The 22,342-nt window shown below is 36.0% G+C and overlaps 1 protein-coding gene across 3 annotated transcripts in view; it reads left to right on the top strand.

Annotated features, from left to right (window-relative positions):
- Window positions 1-22,342, top strand: part of UPP2 (uridine phosphorylase 2) — a 44,989-nt gene that overhangs the window by 10,879 nt on the left and 11,768 nt on the right. For 2 of the 3 annotated variants that reach the window (XM_012544725.3, XM_023499221.2), the window contains 4 exons: window positions 7,180-7,338; window positions 14,565-14,679; window positions 17,281-17,490; window positions 20,302-20,448. In XM_012544725.3, coding sequence (XP_012400179.1) covers window positions 7,180-7,338; window positions 14,565-14,679; window positions 17,281-17,490; window positions 20,302-20,448 — 631 coding nt within the window. The remainder of the gene's footprint in view (window positions 1-7,179; window positions 7,339-14,564; window positions 14,680-17,280; window positions 17,491-20,301; window positions 20,449-22,342) is intronic. The other variant, XM_031960645.1, reaches the window with a different exon arrangement.

Here is a 22,342-nt window from a genome sequence, read left to right as displayed (position 1 = left end):
TCTATGATACCAGTGAAATCATAGATCTGGTCAAAAAGCATTAAATTGAATTGTTATATTGCAGTAGGGAAGCAAAGGAGATTTCCAAAATAGAGCTACCTGTTGAACCTGAAGCTTTGGGAGCAGAAGTTATAGGCAGATGAAAAGAGAAAATGAAAGAATCTTTTTAGCATTAACTGAAACCTATAGGTAGAGCCATAATTAGAGCAGAGTGGCTAGAACTTTGCCCCAGCAAGCTGAATTTAGAGTGCCTTGACAACCCTTGCTAACCTTCAGCAGCATGTTTGCCATAAAATTTAACTCATAGTTAGCAAGAACAAGAAGTTAAAATCAGATGCTATCAGATAGTGAGCTGGGAGGATTTATTCTCCCATTTTAGCCTTCTTCCTTCTGCATCCTACCCATTTGGCAACTACCTAGTATCAGTCTTGTACCTCTATTCCAAGGTCTTTATCATTCTTCTTTCCATAAGTATGTATCATATTCCTTTTCCCTCTGTGACTTTGTGCTGCACTAACTGGCTGGAAAAACCAACCAGTCTGATTGACATTTAGAAATGCTTTTCTTTCATCATTCTTTTTTCTTATAGAGATGCTTTGACATTTTGTAGGGTCAATTCATTGCTTGACTTTAAGTTTAATAGCAGCAGTCCTACTTGGGATAAAAAAAAATTTTATTCTGGAAAATGTAGAAAATATAGTCCCCAAAATAATTCAAAGCTTTTCCAATCCTAATAAATACACAGATACTTTCTGGAGATATCTTCAGTAGTATCAGTACACCTGGACAATAGGAAGCAGTGAATTGAGTTCAGATCTTGGGATTGACACTTACTGCCTGTGTGATGTTGGACAAATCATGTCATCTCTAAGGACCTAGTCTCCTTAAGTGCAAAATGAGTGGTTTGGAGCATATAATAAGTCCAGTTAAATTTTTAAAATTGTGCTCCATAATACTTTTAAAAAAATTTAATAGCCTTTTATTTGCAAGTTATATATGTGGGTAACTTTACAGCATTGACAATTGCCTAACCTCTTATTCCAATTTTCCCCCTCTTTCCCCCCACCCCCTCCCCCAGATGGCAGGATGACCAGTAGATGTTAAATATATTAAAATATAAATTAGAGACATAATAAGTATACATGACTAAACCATTATTTTGCTGTACAAAAAGAATCAGACTCTGAAATATTGTACAATTAGCCTGTGAAGGAAATCCAAAATGTGCTGAGGATGGCCAAGTCCATCAGAATTGGTCATCATATAGTATTGTTGAAGTATATAATGATCTTTTGGCCCTGCTCGTTTCACTCAGCATCAGTTCGTGTAAGTCTCTCCAGGCCTTTCTGAAATCATCCTGTTGGTCATTTCTTACAGAACAATAATATTCCATAATATTCATATACCACAATTTATTCAGCCATTCTCCAATTGATGGGCATCCACTCAGTTTCCAGTTTCTGGCCACTACAAAGAGGACTGCCACAAACATTCGTTGTGCTCTATAATACTATAACAAAAGCACAACTAGTTTTGAACCTCGGAGACCCTATAGCTTTAGAAATTCTTTCCTTCATTCTTCACAATTTCAGTTTTCCTTCATTCTTCACTCTTTGAATTAAGTAGTCATCCACACTGAAGTCAATGGTCAACAGGATATTGTCCTGTTGGTTCATAATCCCAAATTACAAAAAACAAAGCAAAAATCTAAAAATGAGGGATTTTTGATTGTCAAGATGCTAAGGTACATTCAAAACAAAACAGGACATTAGAAACTGAGATGATATGTTGGGAAGGAAGAGATCATGGAAGTGAGGCAAAGACTTAGACAACAAGAATCCCATATTTATCTAGTATCCCAGTGTTGTGGAAACTGCCATCCCATGACCTGGGGATCAAAGGGATCTTCATTTCAGCTAATCAACATATAACTATGAAATTTGACATGGATGAGCTAGTTCAATTGGAAAACTTCCCTTGAGATCCATCTATATATATTTATAGAGAATTTACTATTTACTGAGCATTCTTTTAAACAGCATAATTTAGAGTTCCCATTGGAGTTAGCATTAAAGTCAATTTTATTAAAATAAAATGACATTAAATGATATTAAAATAAGTTTCTTGAGAGTAGCGATTGTTTCATTTTTTGTTTTTTGTTTTTTATATACATAGTGTTTACCATAATCCCTGGTTCATAGTAGTCTCTTAATAAATGGTTATCTATTGATATAACAGATTCAACAGGTTCTACCAACAAGCATAAAAAAAATTGTCTAAGCAGATGGTCTTTGTTTCAAATAGCAAAAGGGATTTCAGTTAGGTTATAGATACTAATCAAAGAACAGCCTTTCACAATATCAAACCAATGTTGGCCTTTTTAGCTCCATCTATATAAAATGATATCCTTGTTAATAATATTATCTACAAAATCAAAGCAAAGCTCTTTTAGTGTCTGTCTGTGAGCTCATAGAAAGTTTTGTCCTTAAAATGCTGGGGAGACCACTACCATAAGCATAATTTTGTAATCTTCCCAGATGTCTTTAGGCAGCTTCATAGACTTATAAGGTAAAAAGATGAATTTCTGATTCATGTGCTACTTTGAAACTTTGATAAATCTGTGATCTTGTCCTTCACATAATAAAAATAGCAACTCATCAATGCTTACCATTCTTTGTTCCCTTTGTCTCTGTTTTCCTATAAATTCTCCCCAGGAAGTCCATGCCACATGGCATAGAGGAGAAATTCCTTTAGATCTCTTGACATTTCCTAGATGCCAATGGAACACATGGTTAATCCTTTATAAGTTACAGAAAGCTTGGTGAGAGACCCACATAAGCTAAATTGTCCCAAGACATTGAACATAAAGCTGGAAGAATAATAAATATATGAAAAAAAACTTACAATTTAGGATGATACAATAAAGCTTATGAGACCTGTAAAATAGGAAACTTAATTTTAGGTATTTCTTTCTTTTTTAAAAAATAAATACTGAGGATAAGATATAGCATATCTTATAGTAAAAGCTAAGTCAATTTTATCAGTAACTATTCTTGTTTCCTCTGCACATTCTTGTTTCCTCTACATATTCATTTCACATATTCTCCTCATTACTATCTTTCTGGACTGAACAAGGACAAATGAAAAAAGTCATTTGAGGTTTTGATTGATTAGTGACCATCAAGGTCAATGTTGGTGGTCTCCAGCCATGCTCAACTTCCCACTTAAGCAGTCAATTGAAAACCAGATCTATAGTTGAAATGCTAGTGCCTCTGATTTAGGACTTTGGTTTTAAGGATTGTCAGTACAAAGTCTTATCTAAGCTTTTTCTGTCTGACCATATCATCTTTATGGCTCCAGCAACATCCAGTAATGCCTGTTGATTGCAGCAATAGCTACAGTTCAAAGGAGAAATCAAACCACAAGCTATTCTAACATATGTTTGGGCTTCATGATCAATATAAATCATAGTAATTTACATTCACTGGTATTAGACAATGAGTTTATTTAGAAACTATCACACTTTGCAAAAAAAAATAGCCTGCATACACTTAGATGTCAAGCCAATTCTTGGCTTTTCATGATAACAGAGGAGGAAATTGAATGGATAATCCACAGATAACTCAAAACCTCAACTTAGCTCATGGTTTCACTTTTTTTTCTACCCAGCCTTTAAATCTAAATTGAGTTACAGCTGATTACCAGCTACTACTCCATTGGTAAATAAACCAAAGAGATACAAAAATGGCTTCATGGAGATCAGCAAAAGAGAGTAATAGTAGCAGTAAGAGCAATAGCAATAGCAGCAGCAGCAGCAGTAGCAGTAGCAGTAGCAGTAGCAGTAGTAGTAGTAGTAGTAGTAGTAGATAGGAGCACATCATACAATTAGACTATCCAAAAGCCTAAGGAAATAATGTTAAAACCTCCAACACTGACTAGCATTTAAGGAGTTTCCACAATGGGTGAGTCCCTATCTTAGGTACTAGAAAAGCAAGAGAAAAATGAACAATTGATCTTACTCATAAGGAGCTTATGTTTCATTAGGGCATAAGATAAATAAATAAGTAAATAAATGTAAAACAATTTGAAGCTGAGATCAAGAAAAACTAAGTAAACTGGGAAAGTTCCTTAAGGACAAGAGTTCTAAAACTTGTGGAAACCTCAGAATAATTTTTTTAAAATTTATAACCTAAAATATGTAGGACTACAAATAAAATAGATTATATTGAAATATATTTATCCACTTTTAAAATCCAAGATCTTTTTTTAAAAGGTATATATGAGGTGAGCTTTAAAAGAAGGTAGGGATTCTAAGAAACTGAGGAAAACATTATGTAGATTTGGGGGATGGGGAAAAGGTATAGGAATGAGAGATAGAATTCTGAATTCAAAGAAAAAGAATTAAACCAATTTCATTGTAACCTAGAATACATGAAAGTGAATAAAAGAAATTAAGTCAGGAAATGTAGACTTGAAGTTAGATTATGAAAAGTTTTAGCAATGTGGAGAATTCATATCTTATCCTAGAAGTTAGAGAGAGGTGACATGGTCAGATCTGTCTTTATGAAGAATATTTTGACAACTCTGTGGAGGATGGATTAGAGAAAAAAGAAAAATTAGGAGACAAGTTCAATAGTGTTAAGTAAGAGTTGATGAGAGCCTAACTAAAGATAATAGTCATTTGAGTGGAGAGAAGAAGATGAAGTAAGAAGATGATGTCAGGGTAGAATTTTTAGGTCTTGGCAACCATTTAGATATGGAGGTAAGATAGTGAAGAATCAAAGATTATTGGAGGTTGCAAATCTAGGTGATCAAAATAATAATAGTAGTAGCTAATATTTATAGAATATGTCAAAGTTTACAAAAATTTTATGTATAATATACAATGTATATAATATACATACATGTGTGTGTTATCTTATATTAACCTCATGACAACTCTATGAGGTAGATGCCATTATTTTTCCCATTTTACAAATAAAGAAATGAGACTGAGGGAAATTAAATGCCTTGCCCAGGCTCACATAACTTAAAAGTATTTGAGACAAGATTTGCACATGGGTCTTCCAGCCTAGGTGCAATGCTCTGTATTACCACTGTATTACCTATCTGCCAGTTAAATGTAGAGGGAAAGTGTGTTTAGGGAGAAGAGAATAAATTTTGGACCTGTTCAGTTTGAGCCACTTAAGGCATATCTACATGGAGACATCTAACAGAGAGTCAGTGATAAAGTAAAGGAGTTCAAGCCTGGATATATAAATTTGGGAATGATATAATTAGAGATACTTATTGAAACCATGGGAGTTAATGACATCACTAAGATAAAAAGCTTAAGGGAAAAAAAAAAAGAGGGCCTAAAATAGAACTTTCAGTGACAGTCATGGTTAGGAGTTAGGAATCAGATAATGACCTAGGAGTAATATTTGTCATGAGTCAATGATAGCAATAAAAATGATAATAATATTAGTATAGGGAACTCTCCAACTTGAAGACTGAGTCCCTTTGATGAAGGCTGCTATAGGTTCAAGGTACTTAGTGGGCATGCATCCTTAATTTATGCATCCTGAGCCCTTGCCAATATATTTGTCTTTTAAAAATAAGCCAGAGGCAATAATTAGCTCAAAGCAAATTCATTTCCTGAGATAGAAGACAAAACAAAACAAAACGAAAACTCCAACATCAACCAAATATCTCCTTCAAAAATCTGGAATTCACTCTTCCGCAAATAAACCTAGCATCAGAAGAGAGAATGGACACACATAGAGGTCATAAAAATAAGGGAACATAAATAGGAGATGCATATGTCTAGAGTATTTATTAGGAGTACTTGTGTAGGCAACACGACAGTAAAAAACATAAAAGTTGGGGCACTCATGCCTCCTTTTGTAGGCATAGTATCTAATGGACACTGCCAGTTCTTGCTCAGCTAAATGCTGTCAAAAGTTGCTCCAAAACTGCTGCTTATAGAGTCCACTGCTTTCAACTGAAATCTTTGGGTAGGGCATTGTATGTTTATTTAGAATAAATAGAAGCTTTTATCTGATTTGTGGTCCAATAAGGATACTGTGCAAGAATGAAGAACACCGTCTTCCTCTTCCAAGGAAAAGGAAGCATCAGGAAATTCTTTCTCCCTAGAAGTCCCTGGAACTCTCAAACTCAGGTACTCCTGAAGTTGGAGTTACCCATGAAGCAATTCTCAAAGCTAGTGCTGCTATGAATCATACTGTCTAAGAAGATTAAAATACCCATTTTCTACACAGGAAGTTGGCACTCGGGAAGCATCTTTGAATTCATTTTTCAGGCTGCGTGTAAGCACGTTTCCTGTGGCCATATGTTGTTACAAGTTGTTAGTGAGGCTTCTGGTTGGCAGAGGGGGAGAATCCCTGTTCCTCCCTCCCCCTGCTATGCTCTGGAATAGGTCTGAGGGAAAAGATGAAGAACAATTCCTCAAGAGCTGAATTCTAGCAGAGAGGGACAAGACAAGTTCTGGAGGTTCTTTGTAGGTTCTGTATATGACTGATCATTCACTATTCTATCACTAGGGATTCCCTGTACCCCATCAGTTGTTCTCATACTTAAAATGTCATCAGGTTTATGGGGGAACTTCTCCATGTTGATTAACAATGCTCTACACTGGACTATATTGTCAGATATAGTCTGACAATACATAATAGTAGACCTTTACTAGATGTATGATCCTGGGGAAACCACTTAATCCCATTTGCCTCAGTTTCCTCATCTGTAAAATGCTAGAAAAGATACCATTTGGGCTAAGAATACCCCAAATGGGACTGAATCAGATATGACTGAAAAGTGACTGAACAAAAACAGTAAAGCACCTTATATAGATGACTTATTTGATCCTCTCAAACACTGGGTGAAGTCAGTACTGTAAGAGATGGCTATTTACATTTTACAGAAGAGAAAATACAAGCACAGAGAAATACAGTGACATATTCATAGTTAGACACCTCCTAAGATTTGAACATTTATTTCCTGAATCTATGACAAGCACACACTCTACTCAACCACACTGTCACTCTCTGCTTAACAACATCTATGATATAGGCTCACACTAGCACAAGGCACATTAAGGAGCTGAATGAAGCATTAGAGGCAAATTGAACTTTAGTTACAACATCAATTACTACAATAGTTTTTGGATGGCTTTCTTTCCAGTTTGTCTGCGTTGGAGGGAGCCCCAACAGAATGAAGGCTTTTGCACTGTTTATCCACAAAGAGCTTGGATTTGAGGGAAGTGAGGAAGACATACAAGACATTTGTGCCGGGACAGACAGATACTGTATGTACAAAACAGGTCCAGTGCTCTCCATCAGTGTAAGTACTAAATTGTTGTATCCAAATACCTCATGAAAGCTATTGAAATCATTATAGCAGGATAGAAAAATCTGATTATTTATGAAAGGATGAATAAATCAATGAAAAACATTTATTAAGCATGTATTATGTTCTTGTGCCTGAATGTTATAAATACTAGGCTGTCTCAAGCATACAAAGAGAAAAATTGAGAAAGAACCCATCCTCAAGGAGCTCACACTCAAACTGGAAGAGACAACACATATAAGGTTCAGCATCAGGGTGGCAAGAAGATCTAAAAGGCAATGGGTGTGATGCAGAGGGCAAGGCCCAAGGAACAGTGTCTGGGGACAGCAGAGAAGATGAAAAGACTCAAAAAAATCTTAGGATACATTACAAGGGATTAAATGTTACTAGAACTTTCATTGTTCATTCCCCACTCGTATAAACAATTGTCTATTCTGTGGTTAGGAATGGGGCAGGGGTCTGGACCACCATAACTGGGAAACAGGAAGTGAACCAAAGACTCTGAATATTAGTAATAGCTGGTATTTATATAGTACTTTAGAAATATTATCTCATTTTATTCTCACAACTACCTTGCAGAGTAAAGCTATTATTAGCCCCATTTTACAGTTGAGGAAATTGAGACAGTCAAATGTTTAAGTGACTTATCCAGGATCACACAATTAGTAAGTATCTAAGACTAAATTTGAAACTCAGGCTTCCTAACTCCAGATCTGGCTTTCTATTTACTATACCATTTAGTTGTCTCAACTGGAGCAGTAATTCTAGGTTCTACCTACAGGAATGGGCAAGCAGGATAGGACTTGGTTTCCAGTCAGGAGTGGGGATTGCTTAAAGATAGACATGTTTTTGTCTTTGTCTTTTACATTCTGAACACTTCCTCCAGGAGTGCATCAACTAGAGATCACACATTAAGAGAAACAGCAGATGTATAAATGTTTGTAAATGGTCTAACACTTGTGTGATTCTTAGCACCCTCTGCCCCCTTATTCCAGCACTCTAGCACTGTCCCTGTGGAGCTGGAGAAAGGCCCAGACAGGAGTCTGTGCCATTGTGTATTTGTATCTCTTTCATGGGATGAGAAAAGTATGTAGCACTCTGTTCTACCCTGATAGAGGGGGTTATCCAAGCCAGTGCATTCACTGAGCTGTTCAAGGATGTATGACCTTCTGATACAATCCCACAAAGCTGCCACATACAAATTCATTATTAGAAAGAAAGGGCAAGAATATTGTTCAGTATTGCTTCAGGGCAGTTTGTGTGTTATTACATAAACTTTTCACATTAGAAATAGCAGAAAGAAAAAAAAATTTAAATTAGAAAAAAATATATAGCAAAAAGAACATCTACTTTCTTTTTCACTGGTAACTATTAACTGTCCCTGTTATATACACATCTCCTTTCAACAACTCTCTCTCTTCAACACCTTCTCTTATCTCAGTGAATGTGGAACTCTTAGTATGCTAAGGAAATTTGCAGTTATTCCAAAATGCAATGGTTTAAAACTTTAATAAGCCCTACTGAAAATCTGCTAATGCATTTTCATGGGATTCCTATAAATTACTTTCCTGCATTTAGAATACGTTAACAGCAGTAGACATGTAGTTCCCTAAGATAAATGAACAGAATTATAATTTTTATGAACTATACACAAAAAAATTATCCCCTCTCCCTCGTCCCACACACATTGTTTTTGCTATTGTCCGCAGGGAAACAAAATGTCATAAGGATGTATAAGAATATGTCCTTATCTTGACCTTACAAACCTTGTCTCTACCTATAGGGCAAGGTTATAATGTAGTAGCAGAGAGAACATCTAGCATCAATAGACCATACAGGCCTTAGAGGAAAAATGGCTTGAGGTGTGTCCAGAGGACCAGAGAAGGCTCATTGCAGCTGAGCTGTGGCAATTCTCCTGTCTAGTAGTTGTTACAAATATCTCCCCTGCCAGAACATAATGACTATCACTGAAAATTACTCATAACTCTATTCCCTAAGTAGCAGCCTTTATGAATAGCTGTAACTGATTTGGCAAATTCTAGGTACAGTGATTCCTGGAGAGAATAGCAGAGTAGGGAATGATAACAAAGGAGAAGATGAGGAGGAAGAAAAGACAGGTGAGTTCCCCGCTTTGGAAGTGCATGGATGCTGCCCACTTTGGGTTCAAAGGAAGATTGGAGGTAGATTTGTATTTCTATAGACCTTGTTTTCTAAAACACTGCCTTGCTTTCTGATGTACAACACCTTGCTCTTTGTTCAGGAAGTCTGAGTATGTGAGGATAGCAAAATATAGCATTAATAAAATATATTTAAAACCACAAAAGCAAGGAGCAAAACTTCATCATAAAATAAAAACAGTTGAATTTCAGTGTCCCTTGAGAGAAGAGTAGACAAAACATACGTTTAGCTTTGAGGTCAGCAATTTGAACCTTGGTTTCACCAGTTCATCAATAAGGGAATTCACATTCCTTCAGGACTAGGTGTCCTTCTTTAGAAATGTTTTCTTTCTAGCTGTCTCCAGCAGTGACAATGGGAAACCTATAAAAACAATGAATAAGCTCAGTTGTAATCATGTTATCACTGCCAGAACCAAATTACCAAATTTTTATTGACAAGCCAACATGATTAGGACATTGAGCAGGGCATTGGGGTTAAAAGAGTCATGAGACACATGCTCTCCAAGGGTTAAAGTCTCTCTCTCTCCCTCTCTCTCTCTCTCTCTCTCTCTCTCTGTCTTTGTCTCTCTCTCTCTCTCTCTCTCTCTCTCTCTCTCTCTCTATGTGTATGTATGTGTATGTGTGTGTGTATTTGTCTGTCTCTGTCTCTTCCTCTCTCAAATTCTGATTGGAGAAGCAGGCTATATCAAATGTGATAAAAGAAAGGTGAATAGATTAGCTCACCAGAACAGACCAGAAATAGATTATTTCATAGTTTATGTTTTCTCATGATATAAAGATAAGAGTATATTTATTCATTCATTCATTCATTTGGAGATCCTGTTGAAAACAGACCATCTTGTTCTCTATTGGGTTTCCAAATGGAACTCATACTGAAAAGCACTGACAGAAGCCTCCCATCTACCAGGAGAGACCAGCCTTCATACCTTCTTTCCCACTATGCTTTCTTGTACAAAACTCTGCCTATGAGTGGAACATAAGAAAGGTTTTACTTACAAAGGTCCACTAAATTCTCTGCACAATGTACAATTCAGCAGTCAGTTTATCTTAAAGTCACTTCCAGTTCTTAGACTCACTTCTAGCAATGATTGGACAAATTTCCTGTAAATAATAGCTGATATTTATTTATTCAAGGCTTTAAGGTTTTGCAGAGTGGTTTACAAGTATCATCTCCTTTGATCTCCATGACCACTCTGTGGTGTAGGGTAAATTCGGTGATTGTGATCTGCATTTTGTAGATGAGGAAACTAAGATTTAGAGAAGGAAAATGACTTGCCCATGATCACAAGGTAATGTGTCAGGAATGGGATTTGAAACCACATTTGTCCTGATTCTAAGTGCATCATTGTTGCCATTACACTTCCTCCACAGAACAGATCTGACTAGAGGGGACTGTTTGAATGTTTGACTAGAGGAGTGTTGTTTAACTCTCTAGCCTATATACTCTTTTTTTTTAATAATAGCTTTTTATTTTCAAAATACATGCAAAGATAGTTTTCAACATTCATTCTTGCAGAACCCTGTGTTTCAGATTTTTCTCCTCTCTTTCCCCATCCTTCTCCCCTAGATATCAAATAATTAAATGTAGGTTAAACAAGTGCAATTCTTTAGAAAATTTCCTAAACATGTTTCTACATTTATCATGCTACACAAGAAAAATCAGATCAAAAAGGGAAAAAAAGGAGAAAGAAAAAAATCAAACAAACAACAAAAAAAAAAGGTGAAAATACTATGTTGTGGTCCACATTCAGATCCCACAGTCCTCTTTCTAGATGTAGATGGCATTCTCTATCATAAGTTTATTGGAATTTAGCCTATATATTTTTGGACTCTAATCACAGGAAGATATTACCAGGACATCGTCTGACTTCATCATTCTACTGAAACTTCCCTTTCCAAAGTTCCCAATGATCTCTTACTTGCCAAATCCAATGACCATTTCTCAATTTGCATTCTTGATCTCTCTGCAGTCCTCTGACCCTGTTGTCACTTTCTCTTCCTTTATACATTCTTAGATTTGAGAGGACAGCTTTCTTTCCTGTTTCTCCTTCCTCTATGATTTCACCTTCTCAGTTTCCTTTGCTGGATCCTCAATCATATGATGCCTTTTAACTATGAAGTTTTCACAAAGTTCTGCCCTAGCCCCTTCCTTTTCCCCTCTTTACTTCTCTTCTTTCCTCTTCCCTCCTCTCCCCTCTTCTCTTTTCTCTCTTTGCACCACTTCACTTGGTGAAATAATCAACTCCCATGGACTTAATTAATTTCTCTGTGCTAATGATTTTCAAATCTATCCATCCTACCAAACCTTTCTGCCAATCTCCAATATTATATCTCCTTTTAGAAAGCTAAAATTCAATGTTTAGTAGGCATGTTAAACTCAAAACATCTAGAATTTAAGTAATTACTTTTCTCTCTAAACCCTCCTCACCTCCTATCTTCTCTTTTACTGTAGAGGGCAACACCATATTCCAAGTTCTTTAGGCTCACAGGTGTCATTCTCAATTCCTCACTGTCTCTTACCCTTTATATCCAATCTGCCACCCAATCAATCCTATCAATTTCATCTTTTCAGCATCTCTCAAGTATTACCTTTTCTCTTCTCTGACACTGCTGCCACTGGTGCAGGCCTTCATTACTTCATACCTAGAATAGTCCCATAACCTGCTGGTAAGTCAGTATGCCTCAGGTCTTTCTCTATTCTATTTGATCCTCCATTCAGCCACCAAAATGATTTTTTCTAAAAGAAAGCATTAACCACATGACTCCATTATTCATTAAAACTTCAATGTTCTTCATTGCTTCCAGATTCAAATAGAAAATCTCCTGTTTAACATTCAAAGTCCTTCACAAACTAATCCATTTCCAGTCTTTAAAAATCACTCTTCCCACTTATTCTTTCCTTCAGTCATACTTACCTCCTTGATGTTCCATGAATCAGACACTCCATCTATAATGTTCAGGCATTTTCTCTGACTGTCCCTCATGCCTGGATTGGTCTTCCTCTCATCACTGCTTACTGACCGCTTTGACTTCCATTCACTCCCCAAACCCATGTTATATAAAAAGCCTTTCCCAACCTTTCTTAATTCTAGTGCCTTTCCTCTCTTATTTGTTTCCTATTTATTCTGTATGTACCTTATTTGTACATATTTGTGTGTTCATTGATTCCCTTTTTATATAGTACTCTCCTTAAGGGTAGAGACTATCTTTTGCCTCTTTTAAAATCCCAAGTCCTTAGTAGTCTATGGCACATAGTGGGCACATGATAAATATCTATTGACCGATTAAATTTTCAAAACTCTACACCAGCCTCATACTCTGTCTTATAATTCATAACAACATTCTCTTGCTCATGCTTCCAGTATATATTCCAAAGTACAAATTGTGTTTTCAACCTGTTTATCAGTGTATTTTCTTTATTATGCAGATTTTATTTTTACTTTTTTCAATTACTATGCATTTATGTTCCCTTCCTCTTACTTGCATCCATTTTGAAAACAAATTTAAGAAAAATAAAACCCTTATAATAAATATACATAATCAAGCCAAACAAATTCCTACATTGACCTGTACAGAAATGCATGTTTCATCTTTCTTCTTCAGTCAAAAGATAAGCAGCATGCTTCAGAATTTATCTTCTGGAATATTTGCTGGTCATTGCACTGATCAGAGGTCTTAAGTCTTCATAATATTGTTATTATTGTATAAATTGGTCTTCTGATTTTGCTCACTTAACTCTGCAACAGTTCACACAAGTCTTCCCAGGTTTCTTTGAATCTGTCCCTTTCATTATTTTCCATGATGTAATAGTATTTCATTATATTCATATATTTGTTCAGCTACTCCCAGCCTTTGGCCCTCTCTTAGTTTTCAGTCCCCACCCCATAAAAGAGCTGTTAAAATATATTTGTGTGTGAATCTTTTTCCTTTTTCTTTGGTCTCTTAGGCATCTATCTATATACATATAAATATACACACCTATACATACACAAATATATACACAAACACCTAAAATTATGTTTATATCTATGCATAGGATTCACAGTGCTATAATTCAAACAATATCACAGTTTAGTGACTATTGATGTATAATTCCAAACTACTTTCCAAAATGGCTATACTAATTTGCAGACCAACCAACATATCATTAATGTATTTGTTTCCTTGAAGCTCCTCTAAGATTTGCCATTTTCCTTTTTTGTCATCTTTGCCAAAGATGACACTGAAAACTCAGCATTACTTTAATTGGTTTTTCTCTGTCAGTGATTTAGAGTATTCTTTTCAGATGCTTATTCCTAGGTTCTGAGCCCATTCTCACCCAACCTCCCACTGCCTTTTCTCACTCATCATACCTATCAAAGGCCTTATCTTTAAAAGGCTAAGGTTTCCCATTGCATCCAGGGACATTTCCAGTCATCCTGATCTATATCTGGTGGACTCAGATGGCTCTGGAGAGGAAAGTGAGGCAGGTGACCTTGTCCAGTCCTACCTCACTTAAATTCAATTCATTTACTTGTCATGGCATCATCTTCCCAATATCATGGTCCTCTTTGAAAAGGAAGGACAAACAACAACATGTACAATAAGAACAACAAAAGGAATTGAAAATTCTGCTGAGCACAATAGAGAAAGCTGAGTGATGTGGCAGTCACAAAACATGCAGATTTTCTCAAAATCAAACTAACGATGAAAAATGGTCTTTTGAAAAGTTTCCTCATAAGGCACATGGTGAGGAGTAAAGGAATTATGACCCCTTGACAATCTTAGAGATTACATAATGTCTTTTTTTTAACTATCTAGGAGGACAAACCCCACTTAAATGAAATAGAAATCCTCCTTTCAGGTCCTCCCAGATGGGTCCATCCATCAGGCAATCATGGGGATATGAGTTGGAGAAGACTTAAATCTTTCTCAGTCTTGCCAAGTCCTTAATGATTATATAAATTCATCTATGCACTGTTAACTTATAAAGAAGGAATAAAATATGTCTTGTGAATCTGAAAATTTCAAAGAAATATGATGACTTTTTTTTCATCTTGACAGCATGGCATGGGCATTCCTTCCATTTCAATAATGTTGCATGAGCTCATCAAACTCCTTCACCATGCAAAGTGTTGTGATGTGACAATAATCCGCATCGGCACATCGGGGGGCATAGGTAAGATGCTAAGTTATCTATGATAAAAGCAGAATGAATAAAAAGTTGCTATTAGCATATAGCTTGTCATACCAATCCAACTACCAAAAATAAAGCACCTAGAAGCCTAAAGAAAATAGGAGGGTTTAACAATACAACAATCTAGGCAGAATCTTTGATGATACATAACAGAGTCTATCTCTTCTTACTAGTCAGTCAGTCAATAAGCAATTATTAAGTACCTTTTATGTGTCAGACATTAGGCAAAGCACTGAGGTTACAAAAAAAAAGGCAAAAGAAAGTCTCTGACTTTAAGGAGCTCACATTCTAAATGAGAAGATAACATGTGAATGATATGTACAAACAAATATATGCAGGAAATATCACTCAAGGAAGACACTAGCATTAAGGGTAATCAGCAAAAATTTCATATAAAAGATGAAATTTTAGCCAAGCCTTGAAAGAAGCCAGGGAATTCAGGAGACAGAGAAGAGGTAAGAAAATTTTCCAGTCATAAGAGATAGCTAGTGGAAATGCATGCAATCAGGAGGTAATTATTATGCAAGGAATCATTATGCCAGTATCACTAGATCATAGGGAAGGAAAAGGAGACTTTAAAGGCAGAAGGAGATCAGGTTATGAGAATCTTTAAAAGCAAGCAGTAGGTTTTATATTTGATCTTGGAAGCTGTTCAGTCATTTTTCAACCATACCCAACTTTTCATGACCCCATTTGGCATTTTTTTGGCAAAGATACTGGAGTGATTTGCCATTTCCTTCTGTAGTTCATTTTACAGATGAGGAAACTGAAGCAAACACAGTTAAGTAACTTGCTCAGTGTCACACAGTCTGAAGTCAAATTTGAACTCAGGAGATAAATCTTGGTTTTAAGCCCAATGCTCTCTATACTCGCCACTTAGCTGCCCAATCTTGGAAGTAATAGAGAGCAATTGGAGTTTATTGAAAAGTGGAGTGACTTTCCTTCACAAGCTAATTGTACAATAATTCAGAGTCTGATTCTTTTTGTACAGCAAAATAATGTTTTGGTCATGTATACTTACTGTGTATCTAAGTTATATTTTAATATATTTAACATCTACTGGTCATCCTGCCATTTAGGGGAGGGAGTGGGGGAGGTAAGAGGTGAAAAATTGGAACAAGAGGTTTGGCAATTGTTAATGCTGTAAAGTTACCCATGTATATATCCTGTAAATAAAAGGCTATTAAATAAAAAAAAAAAAGAAATAAAAAGGAAACATCTAAAAAAAAAAAAAAGAAAAGAAAAGTGGAGTGACATAAGACTCGCATCTTAAGAAGTTCAGTCTGTTAGTTGAGTGAAAGCTAAATTGAATTGGGCAGAGACCAATAACTAGAGATTCTTTTGTTTGCATTGGGAAGTTGTTTTTTGGGAGCTCAGTAAACAGGCTGTCTGTAGTTATGTGCTCTCCTAGCCTCATATTACTACATGGGAAGAATTAGACTCACAACAGCTTTTTGTTTATTTCTTTTGTTTTGCTAAGGATAGGAAACAGCTTTGATTTTATTGATGTAGGGCTCTCCACTTACACAGGATTGGCAACTAGCCCATGGCAACTTGTATTCTTCCAGAGTTTTCTGAAGTCTCTGAGAGGTTGGAACCTTTTCACGGTCAGGTAGTTAGCATATGTCAGAAGCAGAACTTGACTCTGGGTTTTTCAGCCTTCTATCCACTGTCATATTGCCTGTCAATTTAATTATATATCACTTTTTAACAATAAAGAGATCTGCATATATTATGTTTTATTCTTCCTAATAAATTTTTGAGGTTGATGGGAGTAGTAAAAGAATGGGTGATACTCTTGGACCCATATATTTGTTTTGGGTGCTGTAGAAAACAGGACCAAGATGGAGTTTGACAACCAACTAACCACAAAAAGCATAATACAGAAGCAGGAAGTGGGGCAATAGAATAATAGAACATCATTTGGATGTTGGACAGGGTAAACAGATTGGAAGGGTGACACTGGAGGCATCTAGTCAAAACAGAATAACCATGAAAAGAGCACTTGACTTGAAGTTGGGATGACATGGATGTGAATCCTACCTCTGATACTTCAAAGGAACATGGCCTTCAACAATTCATTTAATCTCTTAGAACATGGATTTTTTTAATATGCCAAGTAGGGATAATAATAATTATAATAACGTGAGTAGGGATGAATTTTGACCTTTTTCTTATCCCCAGCAATTTGCATGGTACTTAGCCCACACTAGTGATTACTGACTGACCCTGTGCTTGACATACAATTTCTTTAATCTAATGTTCTCTTAGACCATAATAAATAAGGTAGAGTCTTCAGAAATTAAGATGATTCTTCCACTCACATCTGAAGAACTAAGTTCAATTCTGAAGCCCTATTTTAGGATGGACATAAGACAATCTGACAAATACCCAGAAGTGGAGAAAAGATCAGTAGAGATAACTTGTTTATCCTGGAGAAGAAAACATAGCAAGGATGTGTTAGCTGTTTTCAAGTACAAAAGGCTCTCTTGCGGGAAAGGAATTAGATGAGCTGTGAAAAATAGACTCTCAGGCTTACTTTGTTGCAATCCATATCTTCTACATTTCCTTTTCACATTACAGGGATTGAACCTGGATCTGTTGTTATAACGGATACAGCTGTAAATTCCTTTTTTAAGCCCCAATTTGAGCAGATCATCCTGGACACTGTGGTAACTCGAAGTACAGAGCTGGACAAGGAATTGGCAGAAGAATTACTTAATTGTAGTGAAGAAATTAGAGAGTTCCCAACACTCATTGGGCATACAATGTGTACCTATGATTTCTATGAAGGTAAGAACAATTTATCAACAGTTGACTCTATGCAAAAAAAGTCAGCATCTCTGTTATTTAAGCCTACAAATTATGTAAAAATGCCCACTTCAGGGAATTAATAAATGAGGATTAAAAGTAAATTGAAACAGCCTTTTCTAGTTACTAAAACATAAAACCAGAATAACATAATAACTGGAGAAACCTACATAATGAATTTACATTCAGGGTTGGGTTTAATCCTCCAAGAACGAATTGAATACTAAAATGCAATTAGGGAAGTTAACAAAATTGTGTCTCTTTTGATGTCATTAATTTAAATCAGCAGTTCAGGAGAAAGAAAAACTTAATCATTCATTGCTTTTGCTGCTCACCTGAACCTAAAAGGATAAGCAGAGGACAGAAGGAACCAGTGGGAATTGGAAAACATAAAGAAAGACACATGGGAGCCCCAAAGGGATGGAACTGCCACAAAATGTTTCCACCTTAATATGCAGATGGCTAAGGTGGGGGTGGGGAACCCTGGGAAAGACTCAGCTCGGGCATGATCTGAGCTGTACTTCTTTACTTGTATCACCCCAGGATGTAAGCAATATCTGTGGGACATTGGCTCATTCAAGAAAAAGGAGGAAAGGGGGAAAGATATAAGAAAATTAAGAATGAGGAAAAAAGAAATAGAAGTGGGACAGAAAAGATGTAAAAAGAGAAAAGTTTGAAATTGAAATTGTTCAAGTTTCCCTATTACAGAGCCTCCTTCCTTGTTTTCTTCCCTATTGGCTCCTCTATTCTTTCCCTCTATCTCTAGCTTTCTTTTTGTCTCTGCCTCTCTCTGCCTCTGTCTCTCTTTCTGTCACTTTATCTTCCTGTCTCTCACAGTGTGTCTCTATCTCTCTGTGTCTATATATCTTTCAGTCTCTTACATATATTTGCATCTGAATACATACATACATACATACATACACACACACACACACACAAGTATATTGATATACTGTCTTCCACTAACTAATCTATTCTTATGGGTTGAATTTCCTCATTCATAGCATCTATGCTTACAGTGTTTATATCTCATTGGGACAGTGAGTCTCCATTATTCACTTTAGCTTCAGACATTTATTTTCCTCTCCTTGTGGGACAATTTTGCTGTCACATGTAATTAACACTTCCAACTCAATATATCTCTAAATGATCTTGTTATCTTCTTCCCCAAATTCATCTTTTCTCCTAAACTTCTTTCTTTCTGTTAGTGGAGTTACTGTTCTACTTATCAGAGATAAAAACCTTTATCATTTTCTATTTCCTCATACCACTCCCCACTATACCATTATTTACCACCACCTATTTTATTTCTATAATACCTATTACATTGATTCTCTCCTTTCCATTTTTGTCTCACCATCCTAAGTCAGACCTTATTATTTCTAACTTCAATAATTGAAATAGCCTCTTAACTGCTCTCACCACCTCTAGCCTCTAATTTAATTATAAATTAATGTCAGATTAATATTCCACATGCTTCTAGATCAAAAGTTTTCATTGCCTCCTCATCATGTACTGAATAAAATGCAAACTACTTACAAAATACAAACTGACCCCACTAATTGACTACTTGTCATTAATAACAATATCTGTCATTTATATGATGCTTTAAGATGTAAAAAGTTCTGAATATGATTGCATAGGGCAGTAAGGTGCAGCAAGTGATAGAGTGCCAGCCCTGGAGTCAGGAAGAATTGAGTTCAACTCCAGCCTCAAAATTTTACTGTGTGATCCTGGGCGAGTCATTTAACCTCTGCCTTAATCCACTAAAGAAAAAAATGGCAAAACACTTCAGTATCTCTGCCAAGAAATGAACATGTATTGGTATGCTATGGTCTGCAGGGTTACAAAGAGTTGGACATAACAACAATCTGATGCCTTCCCCATTTTACAAATTAAGGAACATATTTTAAGGGACTTATCTATGGTCATTCAGCTAGTAAGTGATGAAAATAGGACCAGAATGAGATCCAATGTGTTTTTCCCTATTAAAACACAAAAGCCTACCTTTTCCTTCTCTGTAGGTTAATAGATAGTTAATAATGATAGCTGTATCTATCATTCAGCTTGTTCACCTTCAATATCACCTCCTCCATAAAACTTTACTTGAGCCTGCCCCCTTGAAGTATGCCCTCCCTCTTCTGAACCTCATACCATTTGGGGGCACCTCCTTTCTGCTACTTTCATGAACAGGATTTGAGAGGCAGCATGGTATAGTGATAACAGGTACATTTGTATCAGGAAACTGGTTTCAATCCTGCTTCTGGCACCTACTGGATGTGTGACCCTGGCAAAATTAATCTAGCATTATTTTGTAATTCAGTTGGAGAGAAAGAGACTAGAGGTGGTGAGAGCAGCTAAGAGGCTATTTTACCTTTCAGAGTCTCAAAACACTGTCAAAAATATAAACAATTTTGGATTCACATTAGTAAAATGAGTTTCTTCATAATTCTATCAATGAAATTGCAGATCCAGACCAACAAATAAGAAAGAATTTAGTTTCTCTTCTTCCCTTTCCCTTCTCTTCTCTGACCTCACTAAACCATAGTTGTTTATTTTTTAAATGAGTGACCATGCTTTCTTAATTTTATTTCTTCTCAGCATTTAGCATAGTAGATGTGTAATAAATGTTTGTTAAATTTAATTTAATTTGTTAACCTGAGAATACAGATGAATCTAATGATTTAAGTGACCTGTAGAAACAATTTCAGACTATAGGTAATTATGAACCATTCTAAACACATCTGTGAATTCTACAAGACTATCAGTCAAAGGTTCTTCCTTCTCTTTAAGGACAAGGACGTTTAGATGGAGCATTGTGCTTTTTTTCCAATGAGAGAAAGCTTGATTACTTACAAAGAGCTTATAAAGCTGGCATCAGGAACATCGAAATGGAGTCGACTGTATTTGCAGCCATGTGTGGACTTTGTGATCTAAAAGGTAACATTTTCCTGAGAATTAGCAATCAACTTCTGCTTTCTTAAATTTGCAACCAGAGCTGGGAAGAGATGTGATTGAGGAGATATGAAATCCCATAGTTACTCTTCAATTAATAAACAAACATTTATTAAGTATCTACTATACACACTTTGTTTTGCATTTTGGGGATACAAAGACAAAAGACATTACATGACTTCAAGGATCATCCATCCTGTCATCCTTGCAATCTCCATCACTCTACTAAAGTAAATTTTTAAAGGTAATTAATGACTTATTGCTAAATAAGAGTCAAAGTGGGACAGTAGAAAGAGCATGGAATGTGGAATCAGAGGAGCTTGGTTCAAATCTCAGCTCTGCTACTTATTATCTAAATGACTTTTCTATCTCTGTCTTTTCCTGTCTCTGTCTCTATCTCTCTCTCTGTGTTGCGCCTCTCTCTCTCTCTCTCTCTCTCTCTCTCTCTCTCTCTCTCTCTCTCTCTTTCTCTTTGTCTCTCTCTCCCTCTCCCTCTCCCTTTCCCTCTTCCTTCTTTCTTTGCCTTTCCCTCTTCCTTCTTTTTTTTTGCCTTTTCCTCCTTCCTTCTACCTTTCACTCTCTTCTTGTTTTCTCTCTTCTCTATCTTTGTGTCTCTCTCTCTCTTTCTCCTCTTTGCAATCTTCTCTGTGACCTTGTCCTCCTCTCCTCTTACCTTAAATATGGTTATTCCTCCATGATTCTGTTTTTGATTCTCTTCCATTTTTTCTATTCTCTCAATTATGCCCATAGTTTCAATTACTACCTCCACATAGCCGACTCCAAAATCCATATCTTTTCCTCCTAATCTTTCTTCAGGACTCCAAGATTATATGTTCAATTTGCTGCTAGATACCTTTCTCTGAATTTGCTAATGGTATTTCAATCATAATATACCTAAAACTGAATTCATATTCTTGGTAAAACCTATCTAATATCCCAGCTTTCTGTGTCTATTGATGGCTCCACAATGCTTTTAGTCAACTTACCACATAACCTTTTAGTCATTTTTGACTCTTCAGTCTCCCTCACTCCATGTATCTAACCTGTTGCCAGTTCTTCTTGATTTTACCTCTATAATATTTTTTCTATCCATTCCTTTCTTTCTATGTATATGACAATTATTCTAATTCAGGCTTGTATCTCTCCTTATCTGAAATTATTTAATAGATTGCTTATGTTCTTTCTACCTTTAGTTTATCCTTTCTCTAATATGTCTTCAATCACCCGTGGCATTGTTAACCACCATTCTAGTCCTAATTAATAAGAAGGAGCTGAATCTGAGAAAGTTCAACCTGGCAATTATACAATCCCTCCTCCTTGTTGAGTAGGAATATGAGCAAGTACTATTTTCTCAATGGTTTTTAGAAGAGATAATTGTTTATGCTCTAGTTCTGCCTTTCTCTGGATTACCATGTTCTCTTGTTTAAGGAGTGTATTTAATGTAGATTTATTCAATAAAAGTAGTTCTTACCCTCCACCTTTTCCCAAATCCTTCTTTTGTTTAGCTGAACTGTAGTCATGCAAACTGGGCATAATGGAACCAGATTCCCATAAGAACAAATACGCATGTTTGGTAATTATAACAGTATCCCTCATTTCCTCCCAATTACACATCTTTCACATCACTATTCAATTATCTTCCTAACAGCTCCCAATCATGTCACTATTAGGTGGGGGTGGGGGAAGATTTTCATTGGCTCCCTAATAGATAAAGTTTAAGTTCACCAGATCTTGATATTCAATGCCTTTCATAATATGGCTTCCACTTTTATGCTATATTTTCCCTAATGCTTTATATACTAAGCAAATGAGTTGTTCCTTTTCCCTTTATACCATTTTCTCTTTCTCTTATTTCCTTATCTTTGTCCATGCTGACACT

Source organism: Sarcophilus harrisii, chromosome 3, assembly GCF_902635505.1.
Source record: "Sarcophilus harrisii chromosome 3, mSarHar1.11, whole genome shotgun sequence".
In the NCBI taxonomy this organism is placed as follows: domain Eukaryota; kingdom Metazoa; phylum Chordata; class Mammalia; order Dasyuromorphia; family Dasyuridae; genus Sarcophilus; species Sarcophilus harrisii.
The sequence above is the reverse complement of the archived record's forward strand: the minus strand, read 5'-3'. Positions and strand labels throughout refer to the sequence as shown.